This window comes from Sinocyclocheilus grahami, unplaced genomic scaffold (genome assembly GCF_001515645.1).
Source record: "Sinocyclocheilus grahami isolate Dianchi unplaced genomic scaffold, SAMN03320097.WGS_v1.1 scaffold235.1, whole genome shotgun sequence".
Lineage (NCBI taxonomy): Eukaryota > Metazoa > Chordata > Actinopteri > Cypriniformes > Cyprinidae > Sinocyclocheilus > Sinocyclocheilus grahami.
In genome coordinates, this window is record NW_015505414.1 from 592,706 (window position 1) to 614,709 (window position 22,004).

The 22,004-nt window shown below is 37.4% G+C and overlaps 1 protein-coding gene across 1 annotated transcript in view; it reads right to left on the minus strand.

Annotated features, from left to right (window-relative positions):
• LOC107597722 (collagen alpha-1(XXI) chain-like) overlaps positions 1–22,004 on the minus strand; it is a 139,204-nt gene that overhangs the window by 67,884 nt on the left and 49,316 nt on the right. The window contains exons 14-17 of the mRNA XM_016288892.1: positions 20,323–20,376; positions 14,199–14,252; positions 14,057–14,110; positions 13,176–13,229 (exon numbers count right to left, since the gene is read on the minus strand). Coding sequence (XP_016144378.1) covers positions 13,176–13,229; positions 14,057–14,110; positions 14,199–14,252; positions 20,323–20,376 — 216 coding nt within the window. The remainder of the gene's footprint in view (positions 1–13,175; positions 13,230–14,056; positions 14,111–14,198; positions 14,253–20,322; positions 20,377–22,004) is intronic.

The following is a 22,004-nucleotide window of genomic DNA, read 5'->3' on the forward strand; positions in this document are numbered from 1 at the left end:
TTATCATTATTATTATTTGCTCAGCTATGTAATCGTAACCCGTTCTGTTGTAATTATATCACCATTTATAGTATCAATATTAATAGTAAGAACAATCATGATCATCCCTACTACCATTTTTTTATACAATAACCATCACCCCATAATCACAATCCTTAGAACACCAAGATCCCTCCCTCAGTGATTAAGTTTATTTTGAGCAAAAAAAATAAAAATAAATAAATACATATATATATATATATATATATATCAATACACATATATATATATATATATATATATATATATATATATATATATATATATATATATATATATATATTAGGGGTGTAACGATATCTTGATTTAAATAGGTAAATATTTGGGTATTGCTTGACCTGTGTCCCCAAACCATTCCAAAGTCTAACACCACACACAGACACACACAAATGTTTCCTGGTGGTTCTCACCACCTGGACTTTAAGGTTCCCACATCCCCTCATATTATAGGCCCCCTCTCTTCCTGTAAAGAACTTTTTGAATATTGCCCAGTAGTTCATTTTTGTTGACTTTATACAAGAGTTGTGCAGTATAAAAATCAACTAAATCAAAAAGTTTTAATAGTCTGGATTGCAGAAATAATATATTTGTGTGATCAAAATATCCCACCTTATGTATGATTCTAACTGCACGTTTTTGAAGTATGAAGAGGGGATGTGGTGGACTTCTATAGTTATTGCCCCCAACTTCTATACAATAAGTTAAGTAGGGAACAACTAATGAACAATACAATATATATAATGCATTATATTCCAGGACATATTTAACTTTATTAATGATATAGATACTTTTGGATACTTTACCTTGTATGTATCTGATGTGTGTTTTCCAGCTTAATTTACTGTCAATAGTTATCCCTACGAATTTTATTTCTGACACTTTTTCTATTGCAACACCATCTATATGTATTAATACTTCTGAGTTTTCTTTATAATTGCCAAACATCATTACTTTAGTTTTATTTAAATTCAGAGATAATTTATTAACATCCATCCATGTTTTTAGTTTGACTAATTCTTTATTTACTATATTTATAAGTGTATTATGATTATCACAAGAATAGAATATATTAGTGTCATCAGCAAATGATATCAGTTTCAATAATTTAGATACATGGAATATGCCATTAATATATAAATCAAATAACTTAGGACCCAATACTGATCCTTGGGGGACCCCACAAGCAATGCCCAGACACTGTGACGTAAACCCACCCAACTTCACAAACTGTTGTCTTTCAGTTAAATAACTTTTGATCCAGTTCAAAGCCACTCCCCTAATGCCATATATTTCCAGTTTATTGAGTAAGATTGAATTATTGAGTGTATCAAAGGCTTTCCTTAAATCAATAAATATTCCAACTGCATATTTTTTTCTGTCTAGGGTGTTTGTGATTTCCTCCACAGCTTCAATTATGGCCATTGATGTTGACCTCTTTGCTCTAAAACCATACTGACTTTCATTTATTATATCATATTTATCTATACATTTTTGTAATCTATCGTTAAGTAATTTCTCTAAATTTTTTTTAAAATTGAGGTAGCAGAGAGACAGGTCTATAGTTTGTGAAGATGTGCTTGTTTCCATTTTTATACATTGGTATTACTTTTGCAAATTTTATTTTATTTGGAAATATTCCAGTCTGAAATGATTCATTGCATATGTACGTTAGAGGTTTTGAAATACTATTTATTACTTTTTTAATTAGTGTCATATCTATGTCATAACAATCAGTAGATGTTTTATTTTTGCATTTATTAACAATAGTTTTAATCTCTGTCTCACTTACATCAGAGAGAGAGAGATGGTCTTCGCATTCCTTTCTATAAATGACTCATTCAATTTATTACTTCCATACTCAGGAATTATTGCTGCTAAATCTGGTCCAACATTTACAAAAAATGTATTGAAACTATTTACTATATTATGCATATTAAAGTTTTCACCATTCATATCAATAAAATAATCTGGATATGGATTCTTATTTGTTTTACCTTTAATTAAACTATGTAGTATACCCCATACCCCTTTAATATTATTTTTGTTTTCATTTAATAAATTTTTATAGTATAATTTCTTACTAGTTCTTATTATATTAGTCAATAAATTTTTATATGATTTATATCTGTTTTCACATTATTTTGTCCTTAATTTAATAAATTGTCTATATAGAGTATTTTTCTTTAATTAAAAACAACTAGTTTGAAATTTATATACAGTATCTATCCCAGGGGTGTCAAACTCAGTTCCTGGAGGGCCGCAGCCTTGCAGAGTTTATTTCCAACATGCACCATGTAGTTTTCAAATAAACCTAAATGATTAGATTAGCTAGATCAGATGTGTTTAATTAGTGTTATATCTAAACTGTGCAGGGCTGTGGCCTCTTTTTTTTACTCTGAGTACATTTTAAACAAGCTACTTTTTACTTTTACTTGAGAAGATTTTTAGACTGGTACTTTTACTTGTACTTAAGTAAAATTGTTTTAATGTAATGGTACTTTTACTTGAGTAGAATATTTTCATACTCTTTCCACCTCTGTTATTTGTTCATCTAATGATTAATTGATTTGTTAAATCTAATGAACAAATGTGTGTCTGATTGGTCCAAATGCTACATATGCAAAAAACATTTGCTCCACTTCAGAGTTTTCCAGGAGTTTAAGCTCTGCTTTCTATTTTTGTATCACAAAACACAATAATCAGCAATGAGCCTTTAAAAAAATGCTCAGGACAGTAGACAAGCAGACTTCAGCAACCAACAGTTTATTTGAATCAGGCCTAGCAATGCATTGTTCACAAAGCTTGCAAAATTGTGTATTATGTTATATATTAATATATATTTACTATGCTACTTGTTGTAAGAAGTGTGTTCTACTGTGTTGAATCACAAATAAAAATAATTCTCATATCTCATAATGACCATATGCAATGCTATGACATGAACAATTACTGTTGTTAAGGCCATAGTAGTTGACATGAAATACCTGGAAAGTTACACACCCTGTTGTGTGGAATAAGCTCCTGGAGGAGCTGCCATCTTGTAAAGTTCAGCTCAAACCCAACTCAAACATACCCAAACAAGTGAGTCAAGGTGCTCAGGATTACTTAAAAAAAAACAAAAAAAAACAGGCATGTTGGAGCTGAAGTTTGAAAGAAGGTATTCCCCTAGGAGCAGGTTTGGCTTCTCTCTACCCTTTTAACAATTGTAAAAACATTAACCTAAAAAATGTTAACATAAAATCTTGAAGTTGATAAATAAAAGTTATCTAAGAGGGAACGAGACAATGCTTTCTCTAACAGTTGCTATGGGGAACGCCATCAGCGTGACCGGTGTCTGAAACATGTCTAAACATGACAATTACATTGGCCGGCGACAGCATCTTAAGTCACCACCGGTGCAACCATAGCATAAAAGGACACTGGAAGAGCACGTCATCAACTTTTTCGTCTGAAGGAGATGAAGCAGGCATCCCAGGGGCATGGCGAGGGGACACAGTGTCTCATTCCGTCTCACCGGAGACATTCCCTTTCAAGGCAATTTGCACTGCGTCCTCTAGCGGTTGCTATGGGGAACAAAATACCCACTCTGGCATGCTGAGGGGAATGTATGCCAGAATAGCTAAAAAGTAAGCACTAAGAACCAAATCTACGGCTAGCTAATCTATGGTACGGCTTGCTTTGGTGCTTTTCAACTGCATGGCTCACTTTCTGGCACTTTTCCACTGCATGGTACGGCTCGGTACGGCTCTGCATGGCTTGATTAAATAGTACCACCTCGGTTGAGGTTCCAAGCGAGATGTGCTGTCATGATACACGGAGCAGACCACTCGATGAACTCAGTCTTAACTTTTTATTAACATGCACACTCAGAGAGCATTCTAGCTCTATCATCATCGGCAGGCTGCCACACTGGCCCCGCCCCCGTTGCCTAGCAACCCTGGACCCCGACACAGAACAGCCTATCACAATAACCTATTCACATTTCACCACATCTCCCCTCTTTAAAGTTCAACTGTCCCTCATTATTTTTTTTCTCTCTCTAAGCAATATAGAACAAAGCAAATTACTTTCTCAACCAAGTAACAGGCATCAATATCAACATCAGATATCAGCAATAACATTCATTGCTCACAATCTCTTCAATATAACTCGTCACTTAAACAGAACATGTTAGCATTTAACAATTCACTTTTTTTCTTTTTTTTTTCTTACAGTACATTGTAGAAGTTAACATGCAAGAAAACGCTTTGCATCAGTATAGTTGTTAACACCTACCCCAAAACATAGTCCTTAAACTTTACGGGCTGTTTTACTTCCCTACCAGCAAGGGTTCTTTTGCAGGTGGGTGTATAGGTGTGTGGTGTAATGGAAGCTGGGGTACTGGACCCCTTCATAAAGTCTGTGGTTAAATCAGTCTCACGAGAGGGTCCATCAGTTCCTTCACCGTTCTCATTTACAGTCTGTCCCTTTGGTGTCTCAGATGTTTCCGTAGTTACAGGTGTTTCAGGGACACTCTGAATGTGTCTCCGATTCCGGCGAGAGATTGTGCCTTCCTTTGTGTGCACAATGTATGATCTGGGTTCAGGAGCTTTTCCAACAACTGTTGCTGATGTTTTCCATGATTTTTCTCCATCCAACTTAACTTTCACACTTTGACCAGGATGTAGGTCAGATAGAGAACGTGCTGAGTATCGTCGGTTGTAGAAGTACTTATAAGCCTGTTTGGTTTGTTTGTCTTTCAGTCTGATTTGTTCATAGTCAATTGGACTGGGTAGCAGGTTCTTTGGTAGTGTTGGAACTGTTGTTCTGATCTGACGTCCGATCATCAGTTGAGCTGGGCTCAATCCTGTGGCAATGATAGGTGTTGCACGATAGCTCATAAGAGCCAGCTGTGGATCTGGCTGTCTGAGCACCCTTTTTGCAATAGCAACACTTCTTTCAGCGGCACCGTTAGCCTGTGGGTAGTGAGGGCTGGAAGTATTTTCTTTTTTAATAAATCTGCAAAAATGTCAACAATTCTGTGTTTTTCTGTCAATATGGGGTGCTGTGTGTACATTAATGAGGAAAAAAAATTAACTTAAATGATTTTAGCAAATGGCTGCAATATAACAAAGAGTGAAAAATTTAAGGGGGTCTGAATACTTTCCGTACCCACTGTATCTATCCCAGGGGTGTCAAACTCAGTTCCTGGAGGGCCGCAGCCTTGCAGAGTTTATTTCCAACATGCACCATGTAGTTTTCAAATAAACCTAAATGATTAGATTAGCTAGATCAGATGTGTTTAATTAGTGTTATATCTAAACTGTGCAGGGCTGTGGCCTCTTTTTTTTACTCTGAGTACATTTTAAACAAGCTACTTTTTACTTTTACTTGAGAAGATTTTTAGACTGGTACTTTTACTTGTACTTAAGTAAAATTGTTTTAATGTAATGGTACTTTTACTTGAGTAGAATATTTTCATACTCTTTCCACCTCTGTTATTTGTTCATCTAATGATTAATTGATTTGTTAAATCTAATGAACAAATGTGTGTCTGATTGGTCCAAATGCTACATATGCAAAAAACATTTGCTCCACTTCAGAGTTTTCCAGGAGTTTAAGCTCTGCTTTCTATTTTTGTATCACAAAACACAATAATCAGCAATGAGCCTTTAAAAAAATGCTCAGGACAGTAGACAAGCAGACTTCAGCAACCAACAGTTTATTTGAATCAGGCCTAGCAATGCATTGTTCACAAAGCTTGCAAAATTGTGTATTATGTTATATATTAATATATATTTACTATGCTACTTGTTGTAAGAAGTGTGTTCTACTGTGTTGAATCACAAATAAAAATAATTCTCATATCTCATAATGACCATATGCAATGCTATGACATGAACAATTACTGTTGTTAAGGCCATAGTAGTTGACATGAAATACCTGGAAAGTTACACACCCTGTTGTGTGGAATAAGCTCCTGGAGGAGCTGCCATCTTGTAAAGTTCAGCTCAAACCCAACTCAAACATACCCAAACAAGTGAGTCAAGGTGCTCAGGATTACTTAAAAAAAAACAAAAAAAAACAGGCATGTTGGAGCTGAAGTTTGAAAGAAGGTATTCCCCTAGGAGCAGGTTTGGCTTCTCTCTACCCTTTTAACAATTGTAAAAACATTAACCTAAAAAATGTTAACATAAAATCTTGAAGTTGATAAATAAAAGTTATCTAAGAGGGAACGAGACAATGCTTTCTCTAACAGTTGCTATGGGGAACGCCATCAGCGTGACCGGTGTCTGAAACATGTCTAAACATGACAATTACATTGGCCGGCGACAGCATCTTAAGTCACCACCGGTGCAACCATAGCATAAAAGGACACTGGAAGAGCACGTCATCAACTTTTTCGTCTGAAGGAGATGAAGCAGGCATCCCAGGGGCATGGCGAGGGGACACAGTGTCTCATTCCGTCTCACCGGAGACATTCCCTTTCAAGGCAATTTGCACTGCGTCCTCTAGCGGTTGCTATGGGGAACAAAATACCCACTCTGGCATGCTGAGGGGAATGTATGCCAGAATAGCTAAAAAGTAAGCACTAAGAACCAAATCTACGGCTAGCTAATCTATGGTACGGCTTGCTTTGGTGCTTTTCAACTGCATGGCTCACTTTCTGGCACTTTTCCACTGCATGGTACGGCTCGGTACGGCTCTGCATGGCTTGATTAAATAGTACCACCTCGGTTGAGGTTCCAAGCGAGATGTGCTGTCATGATACACGGAGCAGACCACTCGATGAACTCAGTCTTAACTTTTTATTAACATGCACACTCAGAGAGCATTCTAGCTCTATCATCATCGGCAGGCTGCCACACTGGCCCCACCCCCGTTGCCTAGCAACCCTGGACCCCGACACAGAGCAGCCCATCACAATAACCTATTCACATTTCACCACACGTGCCAATACTAAAATGTGACGTGTTAACACTCCAGATCACTGATTGGTCAGAGAGAATTGTCATTACCAGGCGTCATTGGATTTGCAACACGAGACACCAAACCCGCTAGCAGTAACAGCCACTACAGTATCGTTCACATGACTTAAATGACTTACTTTAAAAAAAAAGTGAAAATTAAAAATGAAAAAAAAAAGATTGTGTAGCATGTTTGTATCTCCTTTTTCATTTTCGTATAATTTTTTCGTGTCTCACGTTTACAATGATGTCAAGGCAGTAGAGGCGGCGCAACTAGTCTATATTCCCACCCACTTTGAAGCGGTACTAACTGCAGTGGAAAAGCAAGCGAGCGGAGCAGAGCCGTGCTGTGCAGTGCTAAGTCGTACCACGCAGTGGAAAAGCGCCAATTGACAGCCAGAACGGTCAAAACACAGAAAGTGGAGGCCGAACGGCTCGCAGACTGAGAGGCGGTCTAACAACACTTAACTGATTGCAAGGTTGACAAAGCTCAAGTTTCCCCAAGGAGGATCACAGAGAGCCTAAACAACTCGAAACTGCTATACAGGTGGAGCTCTAAGAAGTGGAAGCCTCAGCAGAAAAACTCTCTGTAGTGAGCAGAAGCCTAACAACACTCCTGTGTAAAGGCAGCTAGCCAAGGAGACTCACAGAGAGCCTAACAACTTGGCACCACTGCCTGACCGAGCTTGAGGGGACAGACTATCAAAAATGAATGCCCCTACTCTCTCTGCATCTAAAACCTCAGAATTGTATATTCCACATTACTCAATTCAGTATCTAAGAATTAGAAAAAGTACAGGAGGAGTTCTGAAAGGGAAAGCACTCTCCATCAGATTACTTCCATGCTCCGCCTACAATCCCAACGATCAATCATGTCTAGCAGCGAGACGTGGGAGATAGGTGCTCAACTCTCATCCCTCAAGAGAGGTTCAAGCATAAGCAGAGCTACTCACTGTGACCGCATCACACAGCATGCATTCAACTCTCTCGAGAGCCGAACATGCTCCATTCAAAGGCTAGATTCTCAAAATCATGCAAGAACAGAATCTGACATGAATGCATCGTTATGAGTATGTTCAACCCCCTCGAGAGCCAAACGTGCTCATGCAAATGCTGACTACTTTCCCTCAGGTGATAATGAAAGAATAATAAGCTTCTTACCTTCTCTTTCAGTCAGTCCCATGAACACGTAAACGAATGAGCACATCCAGCTTCCTCGTGAGTAGAACGCACTCCATCCAGCTTTTCACTGATAAATTCTCACAAGCACATTCAGTTCCCTCGAGAACTGAAAGTGCGTGCTTCCCACCCAAACACACACAAACACAGTCATGTGTCCCCAGGTGTAAAACAACTCGAAACGCTTGGCTTGGTGTTTCATAGTAGTCGTGGTCTTAGCACGTACACAAACAAATGGTCTCCTGAAGACGAAGAAGATGACATGCTCTTCCAGTGCCCTTTTATACTATTGTCGCACCAGTGGTGATGTCATAGGCAGTATGCCAATGTTATTGTCATGTTTAGACGTGCTTCAGACACCGGTCACATTGACGACATTCCCCATTGTGACCACTAGAGGATGCAGTGTGAGTTCCCTTGAAAGGGAACTGAGAAACAGCGGTCTTGATTTCATCTGCCAGGATTCGGCAGTGGACTCTGAACATAGTCTTACTGAAGCGAAAGAAGAATCAATGCATAAATGTTTTAGACAACTATTGCCAAGTACAATGTTTAGATGTCAGTACCGCAAAGGATGATGCTGTAAATTGTTATTGGCAGGCACTTTCTGAGCAGGTCCTCGAACATTATCCACAGAGGGAAAATATTACATATACAGTAGAGCGGCCCCAAAATGTATTTGGACATTTAAGACACTGTTAAAAATATATGAATACAATTGCATTAAACAACAACTCCAAGACCTGAAATGTGTGTATTAAATGAAGGAGACATGAAAAATGTGCAGTGTTGTGGAGGTCCAGGAAAAGGGTTGGGAATCACTGCACTTGAATACTGACTGGGAGTTTGACAAGAAAGAATGCATGAAAAGATTAATTCTAAATGTAAATATTTTTGGGTGGTTTCCCTCTTTGTCTTGACAGCACACTCTTCCCACTGATATCAAAAGATTTTCAGAATTCTCTCATGCTTTCACATGCTTGACTCACCGTCAAGCTGAGAGCATGTTTTCTGTTTCTTTCTCTCACACATATGCAAACAGACAGAAAGCAAGAGATTCTTACTTTCTTGTTTATTCCTGTAAAATGACTGAATGTGTTTGGAATTACTCATTATTTTAGTCTGTCATGTAAAATAAAGCCTATAATCCTTTACTAAGCAGAAGCGACAGGTGGTTCCTATCAGAAATGGGTGGTACTAATACACAAACGGCAATCCTGATGGCAAGTGCTTGCCTATCACAGTCTAACTTTTAGATTCTGCAAATCAGTTCAAGCAAAAGCAGAGGACCAGATTCATATACAGGAACTCAGCAGTCTGTCAGAATTCTGTATTTGTATTTATTTATTTATTTTATTAGACTGAATAACCAATAACATCTCAAGCACTACCACCAGCCCATAATTTCATATGACAATTTTTTATAGTTGCCACATTTTAGCTCTAATTACTAAAGTTCTTATATACCTCTGTACATAAATACATTTTTAGTTTTTTGTGTCTGTCAAAAGTCTGGTAAGTACACACACAAAAAAATAGCATAGGGGGTTGTCATTTGTTTATTGTTCATTTTTTTATTTATATACAGTATGTTTGATATTATATGTTTGATATTTTGTCACCGAATGCAATGACATTAATCGAATTTAAGTGTATAAATGTTTAATTGTCTGGTACCAATTTCCAATAAGGTTCAGTTCGGTAATAGAAAGTATCATGAACCAACAATAAGTGTTACCAATTGCTCAGATACTTCATGGGGCCATTGTGTGTTTATTTATTTATTTTTCTATACAGACTAATGGTAGTAATCATTTAAATAGCCTCCTGAGAGGTTGAATATGAAAGTAACAGTTGGTCCAGTGGTTTATGAATGAACAGCAAAATAAACAATGTTTTACAATTTTAGCATATCCAGCAAAGCCACCTTGGTGCATTTTCCATGATAAGCGGAAGCAGATGTTTGGTCTGCAGGGACCAGTAAAACAACATGGAAACTTGTTGCAAAAAGTGCCTTCATTTTATTTCCCAAACTAGTTAAACGCAAACCCAGCCCACAGAACTGCAGTCTGAAAATCAAGGGGAGGCATCATCACCTTGTCTATGCTTTGATAGCATATTTCGGTTACACTTTTTTTTTTACAGTATGTGTACTTATAGTGTACTTCCCCAAGAAAGTACTTGGAAGTTTATGGCAACTACATTAATTAATATTAGGTTTAGGGGTAGGTTCAGGGTTAGTACCTAGTTATTACCCAGTTATTCTAATTGTTATAATAAGCACATAGTACATGCATGCGGAACAGGGCTGTACAATAAAGTGCTAGCCTTATTTCTATACTTCTGTAATGCCAATAAAGCAATAAAAATATTCTGAAACTCAGTTAAATTAAATTAATTAATCAGAATAGAATCTCACTAGCTACTGTAGGTACAATAGAGGCCAAAAGTGATGGCTATCAGTGGCTGGTCATTTTTTTAGGAAAACTGACATCTTAGCCCTTTATTCAAATGTATTAAAAATGTATTCAATTTTGTAAACATATTGCACGTTTGTGCTTGGAGTGTAAAACTAAATGTAAATGCTCCACATTTCAATTGTTTCATTTGTGATGATACGAAAGCTGACACACAAAGCTTGTACTCATTATTCCCAACCTTTAATTCAGTCAGTCACTGTGGGAGGTGTTAGCTATATTATTAGACATTATGGTAGCACTTTATTTTACAGTACATGTACTTCCCTGGTACACACATGGTAAATATCTTGTACCTACAGGCAAATGAGAGGTAACACAAAGTATTTACCAGAGGTGTATGTACATGGTAACAAATAAGAAACACGGCTGTACTTAACAGTCATATATGCATGGTAATTAGATTGTACATACAGACACGTGTGGGTAATAACGGTCACTTACAAGTAGTGCCCATACATGGTAACTAATTGGATACTTTACTTTGCTTACTAATGTATATACATGGTAAATAACTAAGACATATTACTGTACATACATGGTAAATGTGTAGTTTTGTTACCTTGTTTCACTCACGTTTATGGTCTGTTCATGTGTTTATAGACAGCGCCATAGTTCACTGGCAAGCTACGCAAAATCGCGTTCAAAATCACGGTCGATTCATTGCCGATTATGAATGCGATTTTATGTAGCTTGTCAGTGAACTAAGACTCTGTGTAGTAAATGCCGCTCCATCTGAAAGCACGTGATGGAGATTTACTAGTAATCACAGAAGTGGCTTCACTGACGCATTAGATTTTTTGCACAGCCCTACCTTGTTACGTTTTGTTACCATGTCTTGTTTGTTACCACATAATACCACATTTTTCCGTAGGTGCTACACATTTACCATGTACATATCATTAGTATGTACAGTTATGTGTCTTGTTCGTTACCATATACGAATACTGTTAGGATGTGCCTGTTTGTACCCACTTGTCCGTAAGTACTACATGTTTACCATGTGTATATACATTAGTGAGTACAGTAAATTATCTAATTAGTTACCATGTACAGGCACTACCTGTAAGTGACCATTATTACCCACACTTGTCTGTATGTACAAACTAATTACCATGCATGTACGACTGTTAAGTACAGCTGTGTTTCTTATTTGTTACCATACACTTCAGGTAAAAACCTTATGTTACCACTCATTTGCCTGTAGGTACAAGATATTTACCATGTATGTACCAGCCAGGGAAGTACACGTACTGTAAAATAAAGGGCTACCAACATTATAATGTGGGTTTTAGTGAAATTGGCCAGGGGTAAGGAGCTGTCCTCATGCAGCCAAGCAGGATATTACCAAAATTGCTAAATCTGATCAATACGCTTCGGATATTGCGTGTTTGCTGGTCACGCTGTGCGCAGGTTTATTTTAGAGCACTGTGACAAAGTACCATGCAGAAGCACTGAACCAAAGAAAACTAGTCAATGTTTGGACAGGAGGTTGAAAGTTATGTCAATGTATGACTGCTTCAATATTCCTTCCAAAATCTTGGATGAAACGTGCAATTGTCAGGAACCTCCAGTTTTACCTCACACGTCAAGGTGATTATGGAGGATCTGTTTGGAGATCAAATGTGTAATATCTAACACAATAATGATCCCAAACACACCACACACACACAACAAAGCCACCAAGGGATAGTGCTCCTTAATCCAAATGAAAACCTTGAATATTCCGTGATATTCTAGCTGTAGTTTGCCTTTTTGCCAATTTTTTTTTCTTTCAGTTTGAACAACTTAACCAAGTTTAACATTTTATTCTTTCCAATATAACATACTCCTCAAATTTTGATTGTTTAATCAAACTTGTAGGGTATTAAAAAGCAAATATCCTCTCCGGACATTACTTTTGGCCACTTTTGTACTGTATGTAAGGCTTTTAGCATGAGATAAAATATTGCTGATGATTATTGGATAATTCTATAAAGTAGATATTTGGTTTCAAGGACATTTTTGTTAGTATTGTATGATTAATGTAAAATGTTCAATGTAAAATCTCTGTCCTAAAACAAATGCTGCCAATGAACTAGATAATCTAAAATGAAAGAAAATGCATTGTATATATTTGGCCTGTTTGCTATTTGTCCCAAAACCAGCTAGATGGCTCTAGTTAGCTGGCTTTCATTATACTTGAAACATTCTCCCAATAGAGCTATAAAAATCTATGGCTCTTAGACCCGTTTCTCTAAAGATGAGTTCAGCGCTAGTCTGCTGAACTCCCACTCACAGTTTTTTCCCAGGATACATTGAAATTTTCTTCTGCCCAGTCCAGGTGCAAAGACTTAACCACCAATAAGACTTCAAATCATGTAAATTCATTCAGCCAAACTGGAGCGTTGTATTGGATGAAGTAAAAAGGGAGTATTCCTCATGAGTTTCTCTGCTTAAATGAGGTCTGGTATTATTCAACAGCTTGCTCTTCAATGTGGTCCACCCAATAAAACACCTGGCAATGATCTTAGCTGTTTTAAGATATACTCACAGGATGTCCCTCTCTTCCATCTACTCCAGGAATTCCAGGCAGTCCCAGATCTCCCTGAAGAGACAAAGATCATATAGTCAGAGTAAATGTGCACTGCATCTCGTTGTTTTAATGGGGGATGGGAGTGTTTGAAACTTGTTGGAATTTTTCATGCAAATAACACTGAGCATATTCAGCATGCATACAATACAGAGAACATTTCACTTCAAATCCATCTTTTTACTTACAATAAATAAGATGCTGAACAAAAATGGCATGCCACTGAATCTGCTGGCAATAACATTAAAGCAGCAACAGTGTGTTTCTTCGTTTCTCATGACTTATGATTAAGCTGCAATAAATCTTAAACAGTGCCATGTTTTTTTTTTTTTTAATCCTCTATGTATAAGCAAGAGCATGTGTAAGCAAGGAGTATTTAAGCATGGCACATTTTTTCAACATAATGATTATTAATGATTATTATAACATGGAATGAATCAGTGATAAGATGCCCAGGATGCCTTCATTGCTTTTCTCTTACTTGAAGAACTTTAAGGGAGTAGTGTATGTTTAAAGATCTGAAACTAATCAAATAATCCAGGATTTATCATATAGGCAACCACCATGATGTTGACGAACAGCTTGGTTTAATAAAAGCCATCTGTAAGCCTGGAAAAAGACAGCGTAGATCAGCATGAAAGAGGAAACGATGGGGCAAACCTTTATGGCTTTCCATAAGGAGATTCTGTACTAGCATATTTTTTCATGCAATTCTGTCAAATAATACTGCATCTTGGAATCCTGTTTGGCCTCCTCAGAATAGGCTTGCCAAATATTCTCAATGGTCCATGTTCACAGTTCAAGGAAGCCATTAAACAGAGAAGAGCTGTGTCAGTACAGACCTTTAGACCGATTCCTCCAGGAATTCCATCTTTTCCATCCCTGCCAGGTGCTCCCTTGATAAACACACAAAAATGGCATTAAAGCATAATGACTGACCACTTACAAAATTGAAGTGGAGAAATGATTGAATGGTAAACATACAAGCTCTCCTGGATATCCAGGTGGACCAGCAGGGCCTCTACTCCCTTTTTCACCCTAAATAGACAGTAGGTCAGTTAATGCAATATAGAATATTGGAAAATAACAAAAAAAATGAGGTTGAATTGCTGTTCAAGCCATTAAAAGATTTGATTTGTGAAGTTATTGTTTTATTTATCCAAACCAGCAACTCCCTAAAAAGTACATCATGTTTTATTCCAACATTATATAAGTACTTTCCAGTATAGGGACTTATTCAATAACCAAGGTCATGCCAAAAAAATATATAATAATAATAATTAAAAAAAAAAAAAACTCCAGCTGTTCATTAACTATTATTCCAGAGGAACTATAGATATGAAGTGGGCTAAGAACACGTCCAGTGAAGAGCTGAGGTACAGTACAGATCCAAAGTCACTGTTTACGCAAACAGTCTTAGAATAATACTACAAAGCATTATAGGTCAGGCGGTGGCAGGCACAGAGAAGCAGTGACCAAAATTATCCTAAATGACAAGTGCACTAAATTTAAAGATAAAAACAAACAAACAAAACACCCGTTTTTGAGAACAGAGAGAGCTGGAACTAAAAAGGGGAAGCTTTATGCTATAGACCTTTTTCATGGAACGCGAAATTACCCATTATGCTTTGCACGTACGTGTATGGAGGATGCTTCGAACTTCCGGTTGCAGCTTGATGCATTAAGTTAGGTGTTACAGAGTTATTTGGACAGCTCTGAAATGGTGGTTGTAATCTGTTTTACTTACTTTTAACGTCCATAATGTCAACAAGCAACGGCAACATTAGTTTGCGGTGGCAGCACGATCAAGACTATTTAACAAAGACCGTAAACAATGTAACTTTGTCTGTTCCTCATCCTACGAAGTGGACCAGCGCCACCTCCTGGATTGATGATATGAAACAATGGCCAGCAGTCACATATATTGACATATTCAATTACCTTGTTTTGTCTGAGGATGTGGATGGCGAGGAACATAGAAATGATAAAAGTACCAAAGCATACAGTTATCTACACAGTAACAAAATTGGACGAATTCTTTGCCATAAACATCTGCGGTTCATATTACTGAAAACGGAGGTAGAGCCGAGTCAGACTATAAATAAATCAAATCACATCGCATGGGTTATGTTACAAAATAACGGCGTAGTGGAAACAGCTGGATGCTCCTGCGTAGCTGGCCCCGGCAGGTCTTGTAGCCATGCTGCTGCAGTGTTGTGGAAGGTGGGTATTTATAAATAGCGCAACACTTCTAGTGTGGCTAAACGCGTGCAGTGCTTGAAGTGGTAAAAAAGATGTGCTGGTCTTCTGACAAATAATGCTACCTATCAGATTATGCTACCAATGTATTTATCCTACTGTAAGGGTAGGTTTAGGGTTGGGGTAGGTGTACATGTTAATAAAGCCTCACACCTTAATAATATTATGCTGGAAGCAAAATCTGATTGGTAGCACTTTTTGCTATCGAATTATGCTACCATCTGTTTTAATAGGAGGTAGCAAAATCTGACAGGGTAGCACAAATCGTCAGAACACCGGTGTTGTGCCCAATTCTGACCCCTGCCAGATTATTACCCCCTAGGAAGAAATGCTACCATCTACACTAAGCTATGACAGACATCAAGACTTCAGGGAGAGAGTCAGTTCTTCAGGCACAAAACCACTTTTTGAATTAACAGTCTTTTGGGAAAATACTACAATGCCAGTGTATCAGTGCAAGCAGATGACACTGACAGCTTAGAACTCCATGAGCCACATGGAGAGATTTTGACTTGCAGTAAATGTAAAGCATTTTACAGCAAATACATAGAACTGAACTGTGACCAGGCAGCTGAATTGGAGCTTCAAACACAAAATCAGAGTTTGTCAGAGGTTTGGCATAGTGAAAGACAGCTAAGGATCACTGCTAGTTCAGCTAAAGGTGTACCAGTACGAGCAACAACAAATCGTGATAAATTCATGAGAGAGCATCTCTTTCCTACCTTTCGGGGTAATGCGGCTATAAAGTATGGAAGTGAGAAAGAGGCAATAGCTCGAAGCCTTCTTGTAGAAAAGGGTCTGCAGGTCTCCCACTCGGGTATCAGGGTCAGCCTGACAAAGCCATGGCTGTCTGCAAGCTCTGATGGCATAATAAATGGTTTGAAACTTCTGGAAATAAAGTGCCCTGTTCTCAAGAACAACACCACCTCTCTAGAAGACCATTTCACGATAAATAATAGTGACATCAAAGTGGTTGATGGGAAGCCTGAATAACAGAGGAACGGAGTCAGGGACTACTACAGACAGATACAATTAGGCATGTTTTGTACTGGGCTGAGAATGGCAAAACTACTTGCCTGGTCTCCAAAGGTACACATTCTGATAAATGTACCATACGATGCAGAGTATTTAACAGACCAGGTTACTCGTCTTAGAGGCTTTTACTTCTCAGTGATGCTTCCTAGAGTAGTAGATGAATTCATAGCTGGACGATTCAAACTGAATGACAAATACTTACATATAGTCAAAAAAGCTCAACCTACTGGTAAACAAAGATTAACAGTTTGAAAAACAGTCTACAAATGCTGATATGGAGGGGGAAAAGTTTTTGTGTCAAAGAAAGTTTTCAAATTTTAGAATGTATTTTATATTTCCTTCTTTACAGGATTTGCACTTGGAAGGTCTTGTATGTTTTTTTTATTAGATTAAAGTGTATATATGTACATAGTACAAGGAAATAGAAAACATACTGAGATGGATTTTTTTTTTTAATAACAAATGTCAGGTATTGTTATTAAACATATACACATATATGTACATGACTAATGCAGCAGTCTGAGCATTAAATGAAAAGTTCATCCAAAAATGAAAATGTTGTCATTATTTACTCACCCTCATGTCAGTCCAAACCTGTATGAGTTTTTTTTCTTCTGTTGAACACAAAATAAGGTATTTTGGAGAATGTTGTTAACCGGACAGTTGACGGTAGCCATAGTGGAAAAAAAAGACTATGGAAGTCATTGGTTACCCTCAACTGTGTGGTTACCAACATTCTCCAAAATAAATCATCTTTTGTGTTCAATAGAAGAAAAAAACTCATACAGGTTTGGACCAACATGAGGGTGAGTAAATGAAGACTAACTTAATTATCTGCCTCACGGATCAGATCACCATGCAAATTCACTAAAGCTGCACATATGCGCAGAATTTTATCTATCTTTGGCATAAGGGTGATAGGCAAGGTTTGTGATAACACCTTGTATACTTTCAGTCTCCTAATTGCACGTTCAACATGTATCCTTACATTTGCAATCCTGCGGCTACATGTGACTTTTTCTTCTGTCAGCTGCGTTTTGTTGGCGAAGTGAGGAATTATCATATTGATTTGTCTTTCAAACAACAAGTCTCTAATCAAAAAACCCCTATCCACCATCACTTCATCTCCTGGATGGAGATATTCAAGAATGCCAGAATCACATGTGATAAATTTGTCACTACAGCGTCCCCCATATGCTGCAGATATAAACATTACTAGACCACATGGTGCAATAGCCACTAAATACTTGATAGTGTTGCAAGCATAGTAGTGGCTGTACGATTCAGACCTTGAGTCTAGGTTCCCTGGTCTTTGGACTTCACTTTCACTGCAGTCTAAGATACAGGTAACATTGGGATAATGTTGCTTGTATGCCTCTGGTGTTGTGGCCCTGATTGTTTCTTTGGGGAGCCATGGTATCAGATCCTTCAAGACTACAGCCATGGTGTCAATCCAAAAAGAAATGATCTTGCTCATGTTACTCACTGATATACGGAATCAAATGGCTAGATCTTCTATCAATAGGTTTAATTTCAGCTTCATTAGTGTGAGCAAGATTTGCTGTTCAATTTTGGTCTGGTAAGCCAGATTCTTAAAGATGTTTAAGCACACATCATGAGAACTTGATCGTCCAGACATACAGAAAACACTGTATCATAAGCTGCATTTCAATTAATTGTGCAGACCTAATAGCACGTTAGCTGCGTACATAACGTAGTGAATAATCTCACCTTCGTCCGGACACGTTCGTCGTCTTCTCTTCTTTCTTAATGGACGATCATATCCAAGCCAAAGTTCGGGATATGGATTTTCTGTCGATGGTTGTCTGTCCACAAAGTGGAATGAGCATACATGGACATTACGGGGCGGACATTTTAAATTAAGTGCTGCGAGCCATTGTCTTTTACCCTCGTCGTCGGATGGCATCTTGTGCAATTTAAAAGGTCTTGGGCATTTACATTCTGGTCTTATTGTTGGCTTGTGTTCATAACACTCTTGATCAAGAAAATTGTTGAGCTTTCTGTAGCTGTTGTGACAGCCTTTAACAGCACAAAATTTCCCAGAGCTTCCACGATTCACCATAACCGCTAATTTATGACAATTATTAAACGGAAGTTCGAAGCATCCTACAGGAAGTCACTCGCCGCTATGGCACCCTCCATGGAGAAGCGAAGAAAAAGGTCTATAATATAATAGTATTAATAATAAAATCTATCTATCTATCTATCTATCTATCTATCTATCTATCTATCTATCTATCTATCTATCTATCTATCTATCTATCTATCTATTTACCTGCAAAAACTGTGAAGTATTTTATAGTAAAATTACAAATAAATGAGTTTTAAACCATTTATGTTTACAGTTGGCAGTACAGTAATAATTCAGTTACCTCATTAACAAGTTTTTGTTAATGTAATCTTTTTCTGTGACATTTTAATATGGTTTTGGAAAACCTTTATACCGTTCCAAGAGCTCTGAAATGACTCTAAAATGGGGTTGGCATCTAAAACCACCCTGAACTTAGCCACCTCTCAACAATATAAAGCAAAATAGAAAAGTAAATGCATAGTGACATTAATTTTAATTGCAATATACTATATATTGTATTAGCCGTGTTGATTTGGTAGTACTTGAGGTGTTAAGGGATGTTTTTAGTCACTGCACATCCCCCTTCATTCTGGGAAGTCTATAATCCAAATCCAGTTGCAAAGTAAATTGTCAGTTTGCCTCTGTGTGTGTGTGTGTTTTGCAGGCTAAGTTCAGCATTAGTTTCAGTGCTAATAGAGTTGTGTAGGGCCTAAACCCCCAATAAAAAAATGCACTGCCCTTAATCTGAGCAACCTGTCAACTTCCTGATCCATCCATCTGGTTTCCATGGATACTCCAGCTCCCCGTCCAATCCCCAGTGTGTGTGGCTGGCGTGACCAATAGGATTAGGGGGAAAGGGGGCCAGTCAGCATGCTGGGTGCTGTGTTAAAGCCGGGGAGGCATCAAATGTTTTTGTTTGGATTTGTGGAGAGGGTCGCCACACTCACCGTTGGGATGTTGTGTCTGGCACAAGGATTGTGTTGTGTGACCTCTGCATGCAAAGGAACACACACACACAGTTTATTTATTTGTGGCAAGTATATACACACATACACTGAAAAAATAGTTTATAATTTTTTATTTGATATATATTTGTTATTTTAGTATCATTGAGGTACCAGTTTTTATTTATGTTTTGATTGTTTTTATATTTTCTGTTTTCATTTAATTAATTTTCAGTAAAGTTTTAGTAATTTTGTAGTGTTTTTGTCATTTTTAGTGTTTTTTAATTTTTTTTATAAATTTTTATTTTAGTTTTAGTTATTTTAGTACATGAGCTTAAACTAAATGAAAAATGTTGCCGTCTGTGAAAAAATTTCTTTTTTTAATAAAAATAATATTTTGAATTAGTTTTAATTTTTATATTTCCTGTTTTCGTTTTCATTTTATTGTTAATTTTAATGTATTTAACTTTAAATACTTTAAATATTTTTTTACATTGTTATTATTTAGCATTTTATTATTTTGTTTTATTATAGTTTTTTTAATGTTGAAATAAATTGTATTATTTTTTAATTTCCGTTTTAGTTATTTTAATACATCTACTAAACTATATGAAAATGAGAAATGTTTTCTTGGCTCACCATAGCCGCTAATTTATGACAATTATTAAACGGAAGTTCGAAGCATCCTACAGGAAGTCACTCGCCGCTATGGCACCCTCCATGGAGAAGCGAAGAAAAAGGTCTATAGTTAAGAAAATTAAGAGGAAAGTATCCATACCATTTGTCCATCTTTGCCTGGTAGTCCTTGTGTGCCTTGATTGCCAGTAGACCCCTAGAGAGAAAACATAGTATAATGAATAAAACTTGTTTTCAGTTAAAATAGCTGAACATTTTTAATATTTTATTTTATAATGTATAAATAATCAGGATGACCTTAATTTAACCCGTTGATGCACAACATGGGTGTAAAATGACCCGACTGAGCTTAATTTTTCTATATCTTTGCAAGAAATTAATTTCATCATTCAGAATTCCAGGAATTCCTCAATTAACTTGTTTTTGAACATCACAATTCCTTATTTTTATTTTATTCCCTTTACTTTTTGAATAAAAATAGTTTGTGTCACCACCCTTCTAATGCACAATATGGGTCTAAAATGACAAGTATTATTTAAATTTGAGTGTTTCTTTGCTGAATCTCTGAAATAAATCTTTTTCTACCATTTATTATTCCATATATTCTTTAAATGTTTTGTTTTTGACTTACACAAGTTATGTTTATTTTTCCTTTCTTATTTTATAAACAAACAGTTTTTGTATTTCATCATCAATTTTACACACATTTCTAAAATGACCTATTTTCATTTCCTATGTTATTTCAATCATGGCTGAGTGTTTCTTTGCTGAAGGTAACACTTTATAATAACTCATTTATAAATCATTGACAAAGATTATATAATGCTTAACAGATCATTAGTTAATATATATTCAAATAGCTAGAAATATGAGAATGTTCTTGTTAATGTTTACTAATGAACTTACTAAACATTACATAATGATTAACATATGGTTATTTAATGTAAATTGAAATGCTTACAAATGTCAGTAAGTGTTCAGTTCGTATATGATCTACATTTGTTGATTTGCTGTGTCGACCTCTATTTATATCTGTAACAGGGCTGACGAGACGTGAGACGTGCGGATCCATATGCAAAGCTTTACTAGACAGAGACGTGGTCATAAGACAGGCAGGGTCAGAACACGGGCAAACAGGTATATGGCGGGCAAAACACAAGAACAGTCACAGGGCTAGCGAAGGACACCGATGGGCAGACAGAATCGGAAGGGACAAGACTAAGGGAGAAATCCAAGAAACCAGGCGAAGATCAAGAACCGAGAAAACAGCTAGGGCAAGGAAAATCCCTAGGACTCCGTAATGTAGCTATCTGGGGGAAGATAAGCGCTAGACAATCCTCGGCAGAGGGAAGGGATCAGAGTGAGTGTTAAATAGTGAGGGAGTGATATGAAACAGCTGGGTGCAATCAGTGTACAGCTGTGTGCAATCCGTGCTGAGTGCAATGCATGATGGGAAATGTAGTCCGGGGTGATGTGCAACAGTGTGTAGTGCGAGAGTCAATGCAATAGGAAAGGGTGACCTCTGATGGCTAGCAGATGAAAGTTCATGGACCGGATTCGTGACAGAGCCCCCCCCCAAGGAGCGGCTTCCAGACGCTCAAAAAACCTTTATGATTCCGGAGGGCGGTGGAGTGGAGGCGGAACAGGGGGAGGGATGGAGGGCCACCTGGAAGTGGAGAGACCGGGCACTGAGGCAGGACTGGCGGAGCAGAGAACCAGGGCGGAACCGGCAGCTCAGGATGAGTGGAAGACCACCACAGCAAAACAGACAGGACCGAAGATCCCCCTGGCGGAGCAGAAGACCACCAGAACCGGACTGAAGAC